This window comes from Panthera onca, chromosome B4, assembly GCF_046562875.1.
Source record: "Panthera onca isolate mPanOnc1 chromosome B4, mPanOnc1 haplotype 2, whole genome shotgun sequence".
In the NCBI taxonomy this organism is placed as follows: domain Eukaryota; kingdom Metazoa; phylum Chordata; class Mammalia; order Carnivora; family Felidae; genus Panthera; species Panthera onca.
In genome coordinates this window covers 15,591,935-15,611,012 of record NC_138345.1, presented here as the reverse complement: position 1 = coordinate 15,611,012, position 19,078 = coordinate 15,591,935, and the positions used below count along the sequence as shown (strand labels likewise).

General features: G+C 42.4%; 1 protein-coding gene across 1 annotated transcript in view; it reads left to right on the top strand.

The window, feature by feature from the left end:
- Nucleotides 1-19,078, top strand: part of CUBN (cubilin) — a 273,361-nt gene that overhangs the window by 126,759 nt on the left and 127,524 nt on the right. The window contains exons 30-31 of the mRNA XM_060659546.3: nucleotides 3,525-3,699; nucleotides 5,140-5,309. Of these exons, the coding sequence (XP_060515529.3) occupies nucleotides 3,525-3,699; nucleotides 5,140-5,309 (345 nt within the window). The remainder of the gene's footprint in view (nucleotides 1-3,524; nucleotides 3,700-5,139; nucleotides 5,310-19,078) is intronic.

The window sequence follows — 19,078 nt, the reverse complement described above, 5'->3', positions numbered from 1 at the left end:
GAGTGGACGCAGACTCACAGAATTGCGTTTAGCAGTGCCAGGCTCTCCAAAGGCGGATAATGCTCAGTAAGTGAAATCAGAGACAGCAGGTACGTCCTTGGGTTAAAACCTCTACCCTTGTCTTCATGTAAGTACTGGGTGTTGCCAAGTCATAGCTCCATCTCAGAAGAGGAAAGGTTTTAGGGGAACAAGGTGGCTCTTGAAATTCACACTCCCAGTATGAGTAGGAACAACACTCACATGTGGAAGGTTCAAATGGTCCTTCTTGCCAGCAAGGAATTTTTCGGTGGCATAAAACCCCTTAACACTTACAAAGGGCTGGCAGCAGACTTTTCTACAGTAATGTGAAATGTTCCGAACCCTTCATTTTCATATTCCGAAGTGCCTGTGATTGTTGCCCACTTGGCAAAATGTAAATGGGTTCATTGTGCTTTGCGTTTTGTCCCGCCCATTACGTGAGAAAGCAGACTGGGGCTCCTCGCTGTAAGTGGCTTGGGGACAGGGGGACAAAGCAGGGTCTCCAGGCAGCTGCGTTTAGGCAGGGTCCTGTGTCTGCACAAAAAGGGCTCTGAGAAGAGGCTACAGTCAGCCCGGGGCTTATTTATATTAGGACAAGTCAGCCTGGGGCTTATTTATATTAGGACAAGGTGGTCTCCCATGTTCCATCAAAATCCATCAAAATCCATCAAAATCTTGAGCCCCTTAAGTGTTTTGGGAAAGCTTACTTAAGGCTGAAATGAGTCACCCCCTTACCTTTTGTTCAAAACCCTTATTTGACATCCTTGCACATGCTCATGGCAGGTGGACAATGCTGTAATAAATTTGCACTAATGATGATAAAATGATTTTTTTCCATCTCTCATACCATAGCTGCTGATAACACGTTAGCTATAGGTTTCAGAATGTTACCCCTGGTAGGTATGTGGCCTTGAGACTGCTGATTTTCTTGACCCACTCTTCTCAGCCTGCACACTATCCCCTCCTGTTCTGAGCACAGCCAAGTAGGACCTCTCTGTCAGCAGGTATTGGGGCTTACCTGGGTTTCACCAGATTTTACCAAGAGCCAGTATTTTTTCCCCTAAAAACTCAGTGTGCGGAAAGTGGCCAGTTGCATTAAAGCAACAGCCGTTTGGTTACTCATAACCCTGGAATGCTGACTTGATTGTAACAATAAATGGAGCTAACAGTGCAGAAAGCGATGTTCAAAACAGATTAAAACCATAGGCTTTGAAATGTTCTATATCCTGAGCATTTGCTAAAAACACGTTTCTTAATCTCTGATCATCAGACCCAGTTTTTTTCCCCCCCGAAGTTTAGTCATATGCTGTAGTCGAATGAACCACACCCTGAAATTCTTTCCATCTTTTTCCTCTTTTGAAGAGTCACGCGTTAAGTCTCGGTTTTATTTGTGGAAGCCAAAAGTACCGTTCTATTGTTTGGGTCATGGAAACACTCTGGGCTGATTTTATTTCAGTCTCTGAGAAAGAAGCCTGAACCTGCATAAAGCAGAAAAGGAAATCCACTCCTTGGGGCAATAAATCAGGACAATTGCTTGGTGTGGTCAGTTTATTCCCTCTGGTCTCTCTGCGATGGTCCGTTGTGAGCCCAGCCCTGTTAGAGTGGAAGCAAAGAATGTCGAAAGTGGCAGTGTTGATTCTTCTGGAGGCTTCTGGGCCCCGCCGACTCATCCCCGTTATGTTTGTGATCTTAAGGGGACCTGGGCAGGGAAAACAAAGAATATTTTGCCGACGTGCAAGTTTTCTTTGTCAGAACTAAAGCCTTGTGCTCAGTGTTCTCTCCAAATGTGTGCTGTTTATTGAGCATGGCTGATTAGCAGCACAGGCTGTCAGTTTCATGCTCTGAGGACTGTGTTCTGGGCGGGAGGGGGGATGGGGAGTGGGGGGGGGCAGGCAGATCCCACAAATAGCAAAGGACGGGGTAAACCAGAAGCAATCTGTTTCTGCCATTTGCATATGTGTACGTGTAAAGGGCCACACAGGGCTCCTCCTAAAGTCCTGCTTTTGATGGGACTTAGGGGGCCACACAAACATAGCTCCTCCTATGAAAATAAGCTTGAAGCCATCCGCCTGCTTCATTCCTTTGCAATTAAAGCCCTTGTGCTCAGCCCTCCGTGAAACAGCAGCTTCATTCATTTTGGCCTTTCTCGCATCGCTGGGGGGAATTAATCAGACAAAGAAATCATTATGGATTCAAATCACACACTCCTCACCAAAAGTAGGCTTCTTGTTCTCCCTCTCTCCTCTTGGAGAACTCTCGAGTGATTCCCCCTATCAGTCAACAGCTGCCCTGAGGGTGGGTGAGGACCTGGGGGCCTGGGGAATCCGGGAGAGCACAGCTAGGTGAGAGGGCTGCACAGATTTCAGAGGTGTGAGGGCGCTGTGTACAAATTCACCCAGCACCGCTTTCCCTGGTCCGGATTTGACCCGGAGCACAGAATTATGTAGCCTATCCATGTGGGGCAGAGGGAAGGACCCAGATACCGTTATGCCTGAAAACTGTCATCAAAAATAGTGTTTCTTCTACAAATTCGAGTTTGGCAGGGCCCGGAGGTGGGGGTTCAATACTGTTTGAGTCTTATCTTCCTGTCCCCTGTCCCCACCGGAAACCCATGTGTGAGGAGTCAGAGACGGGGCCTGGGCTGGGCGCCACCTGCCTGCAAGATGTGGCTGTGAGACCCCAGGGGCACTTGCTGGGAGGAATGTGTCACTGAGGCACTGGACCCTAGACAGATAGGTGGGTGCAAACTGGAGTAGCCTAGGAGACCTGAGGGCATGTGAGATGCATCTAGAAGGAGCCATCCTGATACTGGGCAGACTCCAGGGCAACTCCCCAGAAGAAGTTGGCTGCTCTTGGTCATGTTCCCACCAGTGGGATTCTGGGAGTAGGTTCAGAGAGAATCTGGGGGAGTCCCTTCTTGAGGAAATCACAGAACACGCTGATAGAGGTTATATGTTCCACTCTCTCTGAAGAAGCAAAATATTACTTTAAATGCCTAATCTTATACACTATTCAGGGTGCAAAGGAGAAGATCCTACAAAATGTAACTGGGAGATCAGGGTTCAGAGAATTGACTTTCACAAACAACATGGCTTTATGCTCAGACTATTCATATGCGCCTAGAAGAGTTAGACAGCCACACTTGATACTGTTTTATCTGCAATGCCTCTGCCAAAGAAAGCAGGAAATCCTGTGAAGATGTGGAAAGAGGAAGAGAGGAGATAGGGAAGATTCTGGAAGAGTCTGTTCAGTTCAGCTCTACAATTCTGACTGAGAAAATAAGCAGGCATTTTATGGGTGGTTGAACTTGTGTGTTCCTAGGGCTGAGGGAGTGCCTTTGAAGATCCAGCTCAAGTTTAAAGTTCATCCCCACCCAAGGAGACTGAGATTTCACTCTCTAACGAAAATAGAATCCAAGAAATGGTGGTAAACGGAGCCAGGGGAAGGGTTATCCTTTCTTAAATTTCTCTCTTAATTTCAGTCCTTTTTTCTGCATCCCATCTTAGGTCTATGGAGGCCCTGATTTCCACTCGCCCAGAATAGCCCAGTTATGTGCCCAAAGGTCATCTGAGAGTCCCTTGCAGGTCTCCAGCACTGGAAATGAGCTAGCCATCCGCTTTAAGACCGACAGCTCTATAAATGGGAGAGGCTTCAATGCCACATGGCAGGCAGTCCCTGGAGGTGAGTAAACCAAGGAGGTATCTCAAGACACTTAAGCGGAACCCTTATAAATTTTATGAAATGATTAGACAGTGGTGCAAAGGCCAACATAGGGACAACTTCATGACTCCTGAAATGGCACACACTGCACTGGCATTTACTCTTCCCTGAAAACTCTGATAGAATTTACTTCCAGAGTCACCTCATATGTGAAAACCAGTCCTTGCAAGTATGCAAGTCCATGGTGAAAACAGAAGTGGGGCGATTGGGTAGACTCACTTACCCTCCAAGGGACTCGGGCCCATTCACCGACCTCAAATGTGGGCATCAGCAAAGTGGTAAATTACTTCATGCCATAGTGTAGATCTTTGGATGCTTGGCAGGTGCCCAGACTGTAAAAGTTAAGTTTGTGAATTGCAAGGAATTACCGTGTGTTATATAGTGATTTTCTGCCCAGGGTCTTAGGCAGTGTAAAAATATTTACTGTTGCATTTTTTTTAAATAAAAAAATTAATACACAAAATATTTAAGCAGATGTTAACTGCTATGACTGGTAAGAATAGCCGTGTTTATTGGACGATTACTATGTGCCAGGCATCTAATCTAACTGTTCTACAAGGACGACCTCTTTTCATCCTCACGACCACCTTATGAGGGAAATGTATTTACTAATGAGGAAGTTGAAACTTAGTGAAGTTTGTGATTTGTCCAAAGTCACATAGGTAGAAAATACTAAAGCAGAGATGTGACCCCAGGCTACCTTGTGGCCCCACTTTGGGAACCCTAAGGTGATACAGTAAATTATATTAGGCCTTTCCTAAAGTTAATGATGCATGAATTTAGTGAGGGCTATATATATGATTGTATACACATAGTGTTTAGATTATCCAATTATTGTCAATTGTTAGAAAATACTCGCATTTTTCCGTTACAGGTTTATATTATCATAAACCCAAGAAATGATAAGTCATAGAGATAGATGTTGATAGGTATTTACTTGATAATATCATAGGAATAAAAAGACTGAATAACTATACCAGGTCCAGAATATTAAATTTTAAAAAGCAGATATTAAATTATTAAAAACATCTCCTACTAAGTTATCAAAATTCTTAGGAGATGTGCTATTCTTACAGTATATTATATTTTTAGAGAACAAAGAAGAAGCATTTTATGGCTTTATGAGAGCATGATTTTATTTGCACTTACGTTTGAGTATTTTAGAAATTACTTTTGGCATCAGTGTTTAAGTTATTTGAAGTATTTTCTTCGTCATCCTTCATTTTGTTGGGATGAATGAATGAATGGTGGATATTTAGTTCTGCACGCTGATTATATCATCAACTACATAAAACTGGTGGTCAAACAAAGCATCATATTGTTCTATGCTACCAGGTAATTGGGCAAAGCTTTATCCATCAGGGATTCCTCTCATTTTTGAACTGGGTTTCCTACTTACAGGTTGTGGCGGCATTTTCCAGGCTCCCAATGGAGAGATTCATTCTCCAAATTACCCCAGTCCTTATAGGAGTAACACTGACTGCTCCTGGGTCATTCGGGTGGAAAGAAATCACCGTGTTCTCTTGAACTTCACTGACTTTGACCTTGAACCTCAGGACTCTTGTATTATGGTAGGTGACACAAATTTCAAGCGTTGTCTCTAGTCAAGCCTGGACCCAAACATTACAATATGAGCATATTTTAGTAAATACATTAGTTATGGATGTTTTCAGTGTCAGATCATAGGAAACCCAACTGCTGGCAACTTAAAATATAAGGATGTTTATGTTTTTATCTAAATACAAATCAGGAGGTAGATGATCTCGTGGTTTGTTTAGCAACTCAGGTTCTGTTCTACCATCCTTCGTGTGTTGATTTGTCATCTTGTGTTTGTTTCCTATGGTCAAAAAATGGCTGCAGTAGTTCTGAACATCTTGTCTGACTACAGATGCAGAACAAGGGAGAAGAGATAATTCTATTTGTTTCGATTTTGTATTTTTTTAATCAAGGAAGAAGATTTTCACACAGCCCGCTTACTTACATACATCATTGGCCAGAATTGGCTGCAAGAGAGATTAGGGAATTTATAGTAGAATGAATTTATCATAACTACTTTAAATCAATTATTATTAAGCCTCCGGGGGTTTTCACAGGGTTCTCCTTTTTTTGAGCTCAGGATATCTCGATCTGCTACTTGAACAAATCAGTGTCCCCTAGGACAGAATAGATTTGGGGATGGGGGTGGAGGAAAGAGAGATGGGTATTAATTGGTCAGATGACCAAAGTTTCTATCACTACTTTCAGCTTTAACGCATTCTCACCTGAAATTAAGGATGTATCCTTAATGTAGGAGTGAATGAGAATGTATTTTGAGATTTTCTTTTTGTTTTTAAATTGATTTTTTTGGTTACCTGGTTTTTTTTGAACAAAAGATTTTCCATATTTCATTTGTATTTAGAGACATTTCACTCAAATATAAACCAGATTCTCTTGGCTGATGGAACTTTATATTTTAGTTTCCTGACAGTTTCTTACACAAACTCCAATTGGCCTGCTTTCAAATTTAACTCAAGAAAACTCAAAAGTTGTTTCACATTTTTCAAAGTAGTGCAGTCATGGTATGATTTCAGATACTGTTTTACAAGATTAAAAAGTAATCTCCTTAAAAGATCAGTTGACTCATGACTGTTTTAGTCTTCTAAATGAGTCTTCAGGGTCTAAGTTGGCAAAGCATTGTACAGACATAAAGGATAGAACACCTACTTTCCATAAAGGTAACTCAGACCAACTCTCCTGAAAAACACAATTTAAAATTTGTAAGCTGATATTTAAAAAACATCTTCCTAAATGCAGCAAAGAACTGACAAGGTAATGTGAAATTTTTGAGTTAATATCTGAGAGAGATGTGAGCCTAGTATTTCAGATACCTTTTGTCTACAGGGCATTTGCTGATTCAGAAGGGATTGGCAGCACCTCTGTGAGCCTCTCAGGACAAAGAGGATCAGAGTTTTAGGCCAGAGCCGGAACAGGGTGGAAGTCCTGGTAAACCATATCCTAGGTAAAACAAAATTAAAACAGCTTTCACAGAGACTGTATTCCAGCTTTAAGTCACCTGAGTGGCCCCAAAATCTGAGGGGGACCCTGGCTGAGAGAGGACCCTGGATTGTTAATACATCCTTGTACATCTGGCAAAAGCAATTTAGAATCTTCTTCAAAGGGGGATAAAATCAGCCTAGATTTCATTTCTATTCATAATTTTTCATATGCAATAGCCGGCACACTATCAAAGATACTCACGTACATGAGGAGGGGATATAACATAAATGAGATGCAATATGAGTAACAGACAGTGGAAACAAACATACTAATATCACAGATTGGTAAACAGTTATGATTGGTAAACAAGCTCATGGAGATAAAAGTCAAACTTAAAACTCTCAGCAAGGAAATGCAAACTATAAAAAGTGACACTGCAAATATGGAAGAGAACCAACTAAAATTTTCCGAACTGGATAAAATAGAATAGCTGAAATTTAGATCTCAATGGAAGTGGGTTTTTTTTTTTGTTTTGTTTTTTGTTTTTTTGTGTGTGTGTTTTGTCTTTTAGGCAGATTAGATAGAGATGAAGAGAAAAATAGTGAACTGGAAAATAAGTCAAAGGAATCTAGGGAAAAATCACAATAAGCAAAAGGATGGAAAATATAGAAGAGAGGTTAAGACACATACAGTATGCTTATAAAAGATATAATATACATTTAATTGTCACCCCAGAAAGAAAAGTGAGAGATATAATGGAACAGAAGCAATATTTGAAATGCTAATGATTAAGACTTTTCTAAAACTGATGAAAGATGTCACATTTACAAAAACAAGAATCCCAAGGAACCCAAACAACTAAGCAAGTATAAATAGAAAGAGAAATAAATAGAAAGACATGCTAATCTAAAAAAACCTAAAGATAAAAGGAAAATGTTACAATCAGCCAGGAGAGTGGGTAGGGGGACAAATAGCTTTTAGGAAGTGGCAGACTAAATTCTGACTTTTCAACAGTGATAATTAGAAGGAGAAGAGTCAGGGTTGCCTGGGTGTCTCGGTTAGTTAAGCGTCCAACCCCTGATTTCAGCTCAAGTGGTGATCTCATGGTTCATGAGATTGAGTCCCATATCGGGCCCTGCACTGACAGCATGGTGCCTTCTTAGGATTCTCTCTGCCCTTCTCTCTTTGCCTCCCCCCTACTCATGCACTCGCGCCCTCTCTCTCTCTCTCTCTCCCTAAAAATAAACACATAAACTTGAAAACAGAAAAGAAGGAGAAAAGACAATGGAATGTTATCTTCAGTCTAAAGAAAGAAAATAACTACCAATCAGGAACTTTGTACTCTCCTAAAATAGTCTTTAAGAATGAAGGTTAAATGAAGCATTGAAACCAAAAAGGGATCTTCAGGAGACATTCAAATGGGCCGGAAACAAGTTGTTTACCTCATTGATTTGCTTGCGGTGGGCAATTCTCCACCATTTGCTTCCTTTCCCAAATGGGTTAGTGCCAGGTACAGTATCTTCTCTTCTCTTTGGTAAAGTCCACAACCCATAGAATTTAACTTATGAAAGAGTGTAAACAAAGCCTAGCATGGCTACATTTCCCCCCACTATGGTCATGAATAGAGTTTTCCACCTATATGAGATAAATACATAGACGGGGTTTTCTCTTAACCACTGCCATATCTCAGCATGCAGCTGGGCTTGACTTAATAAACTGTAGTAGAAAGCAACAGATAGAAGGAAGTAAAACCTCAAATATGAACTGGTCATAGACATGGAGACAGGAAAATAAACCCAAAACCAGGTGCTGGGAGGAGTTCAGTCTGGCAGATAAGGTAACATACGAAATGTAGTAGTCCAAACAAGTTGTCAAAATGAGGGAATCCCGTGTGAAGGAGTTGAGGTATCCCTTCCAGTGGGCAGATAGAGCATTTGGAAACAGATGCCGCTAATCACCAGAGCAAGACTTACACGTAAAAAGTGAACCACGTCAATAACACGGTGCCATGGTTAAGAAATCTAACTCTGTGGGGGGGTGGACCTAGAGCTGAGTCTGAATTTTGCCCTTCCCGAGCTGTGTTACCCTGCAGTAACCCAGTCACATATAGATGCAGTTTCTTTAACTGTGACATGGGGATAGTAAGTACCTGTGTCAGATTTGTTGTTGGGATGTTTGAGATCATGGTAAGTGACCTACTATGCATATAGAAAGTTATTGATTCATGCCAGCCCTGGTCATAATGATGCTGATGGTGAGTGCCCACAGAGAGGCGTGTGCAATGAGCACTGGAAGAGGGGACAGCAGGGAATACTAGAAGGAACAGTGAGCTTAAGGGCCAGTGCTTCCCTTCTGGGCCTCAAGGACCTCAGTGAAACAAGAACGCGGTTAGGCATCTTTCTCCTAGCACAGCACCTGACATCTCCTATACCTTGGACTCACTGACTATAGTAATAATCATGAGAAAACAGAAGAGGGGATTCATTTGGATCTGGAAGCCAGGGAAGGTTTCACTTTGGAAATGACGTTTGAGTGGCAGAATTTCACCAGTGGAAATGTGGTGGTGAGAGCAGGAGAAGAGGCTGTGGAAAAAGAATAGGGGAAATTGTTCACAGAGGCGTGAATATACACAGATGTGTGGGAATAGGAAAGATGTTGTCCTGGAGTATAGCTATGTGTGGGAGCACACAGAGACCAAGAGTCTATAGAAGACATTGTGAGTGGCCTCAGGACTGGACAAACCCTTTTACACTCTCTGAATCTGAAATTATCCTATAGATAGTATGAGTTGATGAAAGTTTTCTGTAAAACAGAGGAATCATAAACTCAAAACTGTGTTTTATAATGATAATGGGCAGCTGTGTGAAGACTAGGTTGGCAGAGGAAGAGAAAGATGGCAACAAGGCTATTTGGGAAGCTATGGAAAAATCAGGGGTGGTGGCCTTGGGCATGGAGAAAAAGAGACGTATTGGAGAACTCATGGTGGTCATATAGTCACTGAAATTTATAGGCTAATGACATGGTGGAGGGTGAGGTGGGTGTTAGTGATGAAGAAGTGAAGACTATTCACTTGAAGAACGAGTGAGTGATGACGCTAGAAAGTAAGTAAAGGGGTAGACATCGTGAGTGTGATTCGGAAACTTTTCAGTTTAGAGGTCTACACTATGTCCCTTACAGAGTTTGACATAAGAATTTAGTGCTCAGGATGGGATCTGAGCTGGATGTGTAGGTATGATTAATTTCTGTAGATCTGGGTAGCTGTTAAGCCACAAAAGTAGGTGTGATCACTTACAGTAGTATTTTCTAAAGAGAAAAAGGCCAAGTAAACTCGTTGGGAAACACCGCCGTTTATGGGGCAAATGGAGAAACAGAGGAAAAGAAGACTGAGAAAGAGCACTCAGAGGCAGGTGGAGAACCAGAGAGAGCGGTAGTATAGAAATGTGGGGCGAAGCCAATTTTAAGAGTGGGTGATCGAAGGTATCAAATCCAGCAGAGGTCAACTAGGAAGAGGATTGGAGCAAAGCTACTGAATTCAGTCTTTGATGACCTCGTAAGGAGCAGGATGGGTGTGCATAGTAGTAGAAGACTCTAGATCACAACAGGTCAGCAGGGGCAGGAACTTCTTAGCTTTTTCCTAAGGTGATGGCAGTGAATGATATAAGGGGATGAAAGGTTATAACCTACAGGTAAGGCGAGACCAATGGAAAATGGAGAAGCTTGACCATGTGAAAAAGGCAAGGCACTGGTGGAAGAGGAGCAGCTCAATATAAGAGACAAAGGGAATAATCGATGCAGTCATGTTCAAGGTGGCGATCTGAAGAAGAGACAAAGGGATCCTATAAATTTCATATTTTCAGAATGCGAAATTAAAACACGTGACTGATGCTAAGCCATATAATTTTTATTTGCAAATTTATTCACACTGAAAATTACAGAAATCACACACAAGATAAGTTATTTTTTTGTTTGCACCATTTATGAATTACCTTTACAAAAAAAGATAAAGTAACGCGGAGAAGGACTATTCTGGTAGAGTGGGTAGAGATCTGCTGTGTGTGGTTGCCAAGTGGACCCAGTTATGGGATAGGAGGCCTGCAGAGCTTGGAACCAGGAGGGCGGTGTCCTGGTGAGGCTGGAAGCTTGGCTGCAAGTTACAGTTAGTTGTCCAGGGGGCTCATGAACGCAAGCATTGAGGCACCAACCATCTATCCTTTACAACTAGGTGGACACTGGATGTGAAACGTACCCAGCAGTCCAGTATCTTACATAATATCTCTGCAGCTTAAGTTCACACAAAGCCCATCATTCATTCTGGAGAATTCAGATTAATTTCTTGGTCCCGGTGCTGAGACAGTCATTAGCAAAGAGAAAAATATTCAGCTGCCAATGATGCTGCCAGGTAATGTTTGTGTTCATGGGATTTTTAATAGAGCCCAAGTGTATTATTAAATACCAAGGTAAACTATGGTTGGATGGGACCAGCCATCGTGTTTTTTAAAACTCCTATAACAGTTTGGATTGTCAGAAGTAGAAATATAAATTTTAACAGACATTATGGCTAATAGTTGCAAACGCATAGATACATAGAATGTTAGGGTTGCAGGAGGAGAGATTAGAGATAATTTACTGCCATATCCCAATTTTTTGTGTGTGGTATTCTTATTTTAAAAATAAGAAAAGTGAAGTCTGGGTGGTCAGCATCAAGACCTGGTAGATGTTAATAGCAGGGCCGGCACTAAAACATAAGCAAGCCTAAAGTAAGAGGTAGTATTCTGGTAAAATGTAAAAATTACAGGCTACACACAAGGAACCAAATTGCAGACTCGCGGACAGCTGAGAAATCGGGGGAGAAAAAATAAAACTATTTGCGTTCTCTTTTGGATGAACCCAGAGCTCATTTGTCAATACGAGGAAAAGTGTTAGGATTCCAGATACGAGGAGGAAGGTGTCTTTGCTTTGGAGGCAGGTGGCCTGGGCTCCATCCACCCGTTCAATCTTCGGTGTCAACCATGCGCCCAACCCTGCTGGGCACTGGTGTCCAGGCATGGCTCCACCACTCCCTCTTTTCATGGCCGGGGGATCTGAGTTTGCCCATTTACAAAATCGAGCGCCTGGGAGACCCACCCAGAAACAGGATCCAGTTAGGAGTTGTGTCCGTGGGTGGGAAGAAGAGCACAGGGTGAACATGAAGAAACAGATCCTGAGGGTCCGGTGACGTCAGTGTGGGTTCGCTCTAGAGGTCACAGTCAGATTCGCACAGACTGGCTAAGCTTCGGGTTCTGCCCTGGGGAGCAAGATCTGGCATTGGGAAGAGGTCATCTCCACACTCCACTTGCTGAGCAAAAGAGAGCTCTTCCTGTGGCAGGCCCTGGTCCCCAGCAGTCCTAAAAGGAGGCGGAGTGAGCCCACGGGGAACCCCAAGCCATCCCTCTGGCTTTGTGGAACTGAAGGCAAAATTTAACGAGTAGAAGAAACGAGTGAAAATCTTAAAATGGAACAGTAATACACAGCCTCTATCCTCTTTCATATGACCAACCAACAGCAGTGGTCTTTGTATCCCAAAGGCAGCAGTCTGTTTGGTACACAAATTGCTAATAGATGCAGGGCTGAATAAATGTATGCATGAATTTTGCGGTCCCTATTCCTGCAATTGTCAGTACTTCAGTGGAAAATTGCAGATGACACATTTGGGGATGTGCTGTGCTGAGTTCACTCCCTGGCACAATTATTGATATACGATCTCACTAGTTTGAGCCTCATGAGAACTTAGATAACATCGCAGAAGCCCGTTTTCTAGAATTTCATGCTGCTCTAATGAAAAAAGAGAGAGAAACGGAATTTTCTGACTTCTATTGAAGTGGTGGGCATCGTGGGGAGCTAATCGGAAAGCTCCACTGGCACTCGGGTTTCAGCTAATTTGGTAATATGTTTGCACTTTCCGCTCTGTCCCCTTTGAGTGGCTAGTGTAATTAACCCCAGGCTCTCCTGAATGACACATTGTGAGTATTTCTTGCTAAGGCAGCAGTGGGACCCACTGGTTGGACGTGACTCTGTATGGTCAGCACGCAAATGGCTCCATTATGTTGCCTTTCATGAAGGCTGAGTATTAAAGTGACCTCCAACTGACAGTTAATTGCTTAATTAGAGTCTCTCTTCCGAGCCTTAAATCCACGTAGCTCTGCAAGCTCTTATCGATCTCTGAGAAATGCTGGTGGTAGCTCAGTGCGAGAGAGGGAGAGGTCGGTCCTGCAGCCCCAGCGGGGCCCTGGAGACTCCCGCCCCTGGTTTCAGCATCCTCTTTGCTCAGCACAATGGAATGTCTGCCTTGGGAGAATCAGTCAGAAACAGATAAAAGCAAGCGGAGCACAGTCCAGATCCAGCCTCTGCTTTGGAGAAAATATACATTAGGGCGAACAGAGCCTAGTACAAAAAAAAGGGCACATGATGAGTAACTGTTTTCTTTCTGAAGCTTTTTGCCCCCATCCAGGAGAAAGAAAACAAAGTGCGTGATTTGAAGAAAACCAGGTCCCCTCCCCCCACCCAAAGCCACAACGTCTGGTCTGCTCATTGCACAGTTTGTTTCACTGTAAGACCCTGGGTGGAACAGGGCAGACACAGGACGCAGAATCCGTATTTTGCTTGATTTATTTATTTAGTTTTAGATACTACCCATGATGTGTTTCCTTTTAAAACATTGATCTGTTCCAAAACAGACCCAGGAATAATAGAACTCAGTGCTTCAAAGAGAAGATGGAAGCGATTCTTTAAATATTTATTGTTTTACAAATAAATCCATGACAAGAATCCGCCTCTCCCTGCCTCCCTGTCTTCCCTTTCTCCCTCACTTTTCCCCACAGGAAGTTTCATTTCTGTTTCTAGCTGATACTTGAGGACTATCTCTGACGGATTTCTTGAAAATGTTTTATTCTGGGACTTGCCTTTGATAACCTGGCCTTCCAGTGCCAAATTAGTCACCAAGAACGGTGCCAACAATTCACATCTCCAAAGCAAAGACTAACTGAACGGAAGCCACAGTTCTCAATCTGTGGGCACAGGCTTTGTTTTGTTCGGTTTGCATTTCAGCTCAGAATGTCGCTAAATGCTTGTTTATTTGTGAAAACAAAATGAGCTTCTTGGATTTCTTTGCCTATCGACATTTCCGGGGATCTTTGAGTCCCTGCTTGCAACGATGACAAATCGCTAGAGGTTAGAATCTGTAAAAATTGAGGACCGAGTGCAATAATGTAGAACGAAGGAATAGGGGTGATGAAGTCCTGATGTGTGAGATGTGCCACCGTGAATGTCACCTGGTATTTAACCTCAGAGACACCTGGCTGGCAAACACCGCTGACTGAGGAACCCCATGCTTCCTCCCCCTATCCCCCCCACCCTCACCAAAGGCTGCTAGAATGAGTAATATTTTCATTTCCTTCCTCACATACACTTATGACTTTAACAACTTGGATATTTTCCTAAGGGATTCCCCTCCCTATCACTGAATATTTCCTCTATCTTGGAACAGTTCCCATTCCAAAATGGGAATTCTGTTAGCAGCTACACCACCATGTGCAGCACGTGAAAATCTTTCAGGGACTCCCATCCTCCAAATTGACTTTTTCCTGCAATGCAGACTGTCTCTTCTGAACCCCGGATATCTTATCCTTTCACCCTGATAATCTTTAAGGCGATCCAGAGCAGTAGACGCGTGTTGCAAGGAGTCAAAAATGAAGTCAAAGATAAAGGCTGGGTTGAAAACCAAAGTAAGCCGGGGCCCAGGTGAGGGAAGAGGCCATTCTAGACCAGACAGGTTATGGCTTTTTAGACCAGAGAAGGACGAGAAGGGGATTTAGATCTGAACCTAAGAATAAAACTGAGGGGCGCCTGAGTGGCTCAGTCAGTCAAGCGTGGGTTAAGTGCTCAGGTCAGGATCTCCCAGTTCTTGGGTTCCAGCCCCATATTGGGCATTGTGCCTGGAGCCTGCTTTGGATCCTGTGTCTCCCTCTCTTTCTGCCCCGCCCCCGCTCGTGCTTGCGCGCTCTCTCTCTCTGTCTCTCTCTGTCTCTGTCCTCTCTCAAAAATCAACAAACATTAAAAAAAAAAAAAGAATAAAACTGAGTTTAGGAATCAGGGATAGAAATCTTAGGGTTATGTATTGGCCCTGGACACTGTGCCCTTTGTTACACAATGTGCTGTATAAGCCATGCTGGGAATCCCATGCATGTTCAGTGGGATGGAATCCATGACAGGTGCCAACTGTTCTGAAATCCATGGGGGCCCCAAATTCTAAAATGCCACTGTAGGAATGCTTTATTGCAGGTCTAAATAAACGAGACACTTCCATTCTATTTCCTGAGCTCCCATGATTATCTTTCTTGGAGGTCATGGATAAAACTTGATTTTATCTTTTCAGTTGGTTTCATGATAATTGATCAGATGTCCAACGGACAGGATTCATTACTGGCTCTATACTACTTAGTATGTGGCTGTGAGCAAGTTCTGTTTTCTGAGCCTCAACTTTACCAAATGTAAAGTAGAATTGTAAGAAAAATTGAATTTTTTAAAAGGTAAAGCATTTAGCATAGTGTCTGGTATAGATAAGTGTTAATTGTTACTCCCAATTTTCCTGCTACTGCTTCTGTTACTACTGAAACCATGTGAAAGGTCTTATCTTTTCAAAAATTGTGAACCGTAGGTACCCAGAACTGGATCCATAATCCATAGTTCATTGCTGACTACCATCATGAGTTATGAAGGCCAGTCTTATCTTAAAATATTTTTTTAAATCTTAAAACATATAATTTGTTTTCACACGTTCTTCACCATATCATCTCAACGAATTTTATTACTTCATAAATGTGTTATTTTAATACCTTCCAGAAGATTCACAAATGAGTTCAGAAAAAAAAAGGTAGTGGTGCAGAAAATGCCAATAAAAGCATATTCATATACATTTATATCTATTCATATACGTTCATGATTTGTTTTCAGGGAAAGCTCAACTCTGGAGCTCAGACCAAACACTGTCATACTTTGCGGATTATAAAACACACCGTGTGTTTTTGCTTTTGAATTAAAATAGTTTCCTCGTCCTCCAGTTTGTAATAGTTTTACCCCATGCATATTTAGTTGGTTTATTTCCTCCTCGAGCAAGATGAAACTTAGTAAAACAAGAAAATAAGAGATACAGTAGAAATATTTTCTCACTTCCTCCTCTCCAACTCGAGCTGAGGGAATAGATTCCAGTTTCTGGAGATGAAAATACAAACATTACTGGGGAAGCTACTGTTCATTTTTCCCCCTGGGTCATATGCTTCGGGCTGTGCGTGCTGACTATTCCAGTGAGGTGATCATGAGTCATTCCATCAGCCAGAATTTGGATCAGTGGGGAGGGGGCTTGGGGCTCAGGGCTGTGCACTGCATCCGAGTCAGACACCTGTTCTTTCCCTCAAAGCGAAGCATCAGTAATTACTTGTCTTTATTTAGTGCAGTATTTTATATCATTGGGGTATTCAGCTTTCTTGTTGAATCAGATGTTACATTTTATGAAGAGTGCCCCACAGTGGCAGTTGTTTGGAGCCTGAGTTAAAGGGGACACATATTTAGGCAGGGAAAAGTTCAGGCGCCGTGACCAAGGGGAGAGGTGACGAGATCCCACACCCAGAGGAGCCCCTGCGGGAAAGTGGTGGCGTGGGTCCAGGAGATACATCGGAGAGAGAATTGGCAAAACACATAGATCCATTGGATTCGGGAAATATGGGAGAGGTCTGAAAATGTTCACCAAGTGCAAAAACTGCTGTGGGCATTTATGGAGGCAAGAAATGAGGGTGAAGGGGGAATTAGGGGAGGAAAGATGACTTCAGTTTGAGACATCAATGCTCAAGGTTTGTGGGGCCATACGAGCAGTGTGGTGTCTGGAATGCAGTTGGATAGATAAGCCTGGAGCTCGGAGAGACGTCTGCACTACAGTTGGAGATATTAACCAACTAGCAGATGCCTTGGAGATCTTAAAACAGAACCCATATCTGTTTAACTACATTCTTTTTTTTTTTTTTTTTTTTTTTAATTTTTTTTTTTTTTTCAACGTTTTTTATTTTTATTTTTGGGACAGAGAGAGACAGAGCATGAACGGGGGAGGGGCAGAGAGAGAGGGAGACACAGAATCGGAAACAGGCTCCAGGCTCCGAGCCATCAGCCCAGAGCCCGACGCGGGGCTCGAACTCACGGACCGCAAGATCGTGACCTGGCTGAAGTCGGACGCTTAACCGACTGCGCCACCCAGGCGCCCCAACTACATTCTTGTCGGGCTGCAAAGACCAGATTAGGTGGCATTAATAACCATCTGCCTTAGATACTGAGGCACTGTCATATGAGTAACATATTTTCTTGTCTTTGTATGGAGTTCTTTCCTTACACGTCTGACTGGCTGCACACTTAAACATTTTAAATATATACAGTATTTAAAAGTTTTACGTGCTCCTCATGTTGAATTTCTAAAATACAGGAAAGAAGAACAAAAGAAATTAATGCCATCCATAATTTTGCAACGTAAGGACAAACCCTGAAACATTTTAGCTTATTTCCTACACTTACATACCTATCCATACACACACATGCACACTTACACACACGTACACATAGATAGTTAAGCTAATACCACACATCATTTTGTATCCTACATTTCCCACTTAACACTTAATACGTTTCTCCTCAAAAGTAGTATCCTTGGCTATTTAATCAATTATATAGACATACTAGAATTTCTTTAACCGCTAGCTTATTATTGACCATTTTGATTACTTCTTTATTATCATAGTGTTATGAAGACCATATTTATATGTGAATCTGACTCGACATTCCCTATTATTTTCTTCATCTAAATGCTCTTTTCTTTAGTGAACACTCTATTATGGAAAATTTTAAGTATATAAAAAAGTATAGACTATATAATACATGTGAAGTGTATAAAGAACAAAGTCATCTCACTGTCCAGACTTGCCAAATTGTAATATTTTCCCATACTTGCTTCAAGTGCTTTTTTCCCCCCCAAAATAAAGGAATTACTAAAGAGACAGTGAAGTCCCATGTGTCACCCGCACTGACACTATTCCCTATTCTCATCACAGAGGAAACTGCTTATCAGAATTTGGGTTTACGGCGCCCATGGCTATTTTTATACTTTTTCATTTTTTTGTAGTTTTCATATACAGCATATATTATTTTGCAAGTTTTAAAACTTTAAGCAAGGAATACCGCAAATACAATACCCTTCTATTTGCTCTGTTCACTCAACATTCTGTTTTTAACGTTTGTCTACTCTGTAATGCATTTAGATCTAATGCATTCTTTTTTTTAAAATTTTTTTAACGTTTATTTATTTTTGAGACAGACAGAGACAGAGCACGAGCGGGGGAGGGTCAGAGAGAGAGGGAGACACAGAATTGGAAGCAGGCTCCAGGCTCTGAGCCATCAGCCCAGAGCCCGACGCGGGGCTCGAACTCACAGACCACGAGATCGTGACTTGAGTTGAAGTCGGACGCTTAACCGACTGAGCCACCCAGGCGCCCCTAATGCATTCTTTTTGCCATCGTACAATACTCCATTTCATGAGTCTACCACGAGTCGCATGCCCATTCCACTGTGAATGCATGTGCAAATTGCTTCCGATATTCAGCTGTTGCAACTCTTATAACAATGGACGTTCTTGGACATATTCCCGAATGCAATCATGCAAGAGTTTCCCTAGATTAGACATATTGACGTGGAAGTGCTAGCTTTTACATTTACTCTGCATTGCCAAATCCTACTAGAAATATACGCGTGAGGATTCCCATAATGAATGGGAGAAACTTACCTTCACATTCATACTATATTCGTTCCGCGACACTTCCAATACATTGTCTGACTTGATCTTTACAATGATGAGACAGAGGGAACGATTCTCCACCCCCATTTGTGAGATGATGGAACGATAACCAGTGGCTTCTGAAGTGCCTTGGCAAGAAAACAAATACCCTCGGTGGACCCAGGACTCAAGTGTTGGGACCTAAGAACAGAACGCTTCCAGGTGTTCTGACCATAAGGTCCCTGTGTTTCCCGGGTGTTTTTAATCGAAGGTCAGTGTGCTTGCCCCTGGGCTTTAGTTGATCTGATGGAAAATGTCAGACAGGCTGGAGCCTGTGCATAGCCTGTCAGCAAAGGCCATGCAACAGAAGGGATATGAACAGTGTGGTTTGAACTAACCATGGATATGGACATCCATTGAGGCTCCACTTGTGGAGTGTTTATGAAGCTGTGTTGTGGAGCCGGGAAGGTTTTGTAGGGAAGGTGTTTGGGGAGGAACCCATATTTGAAATCATTGCCTTTC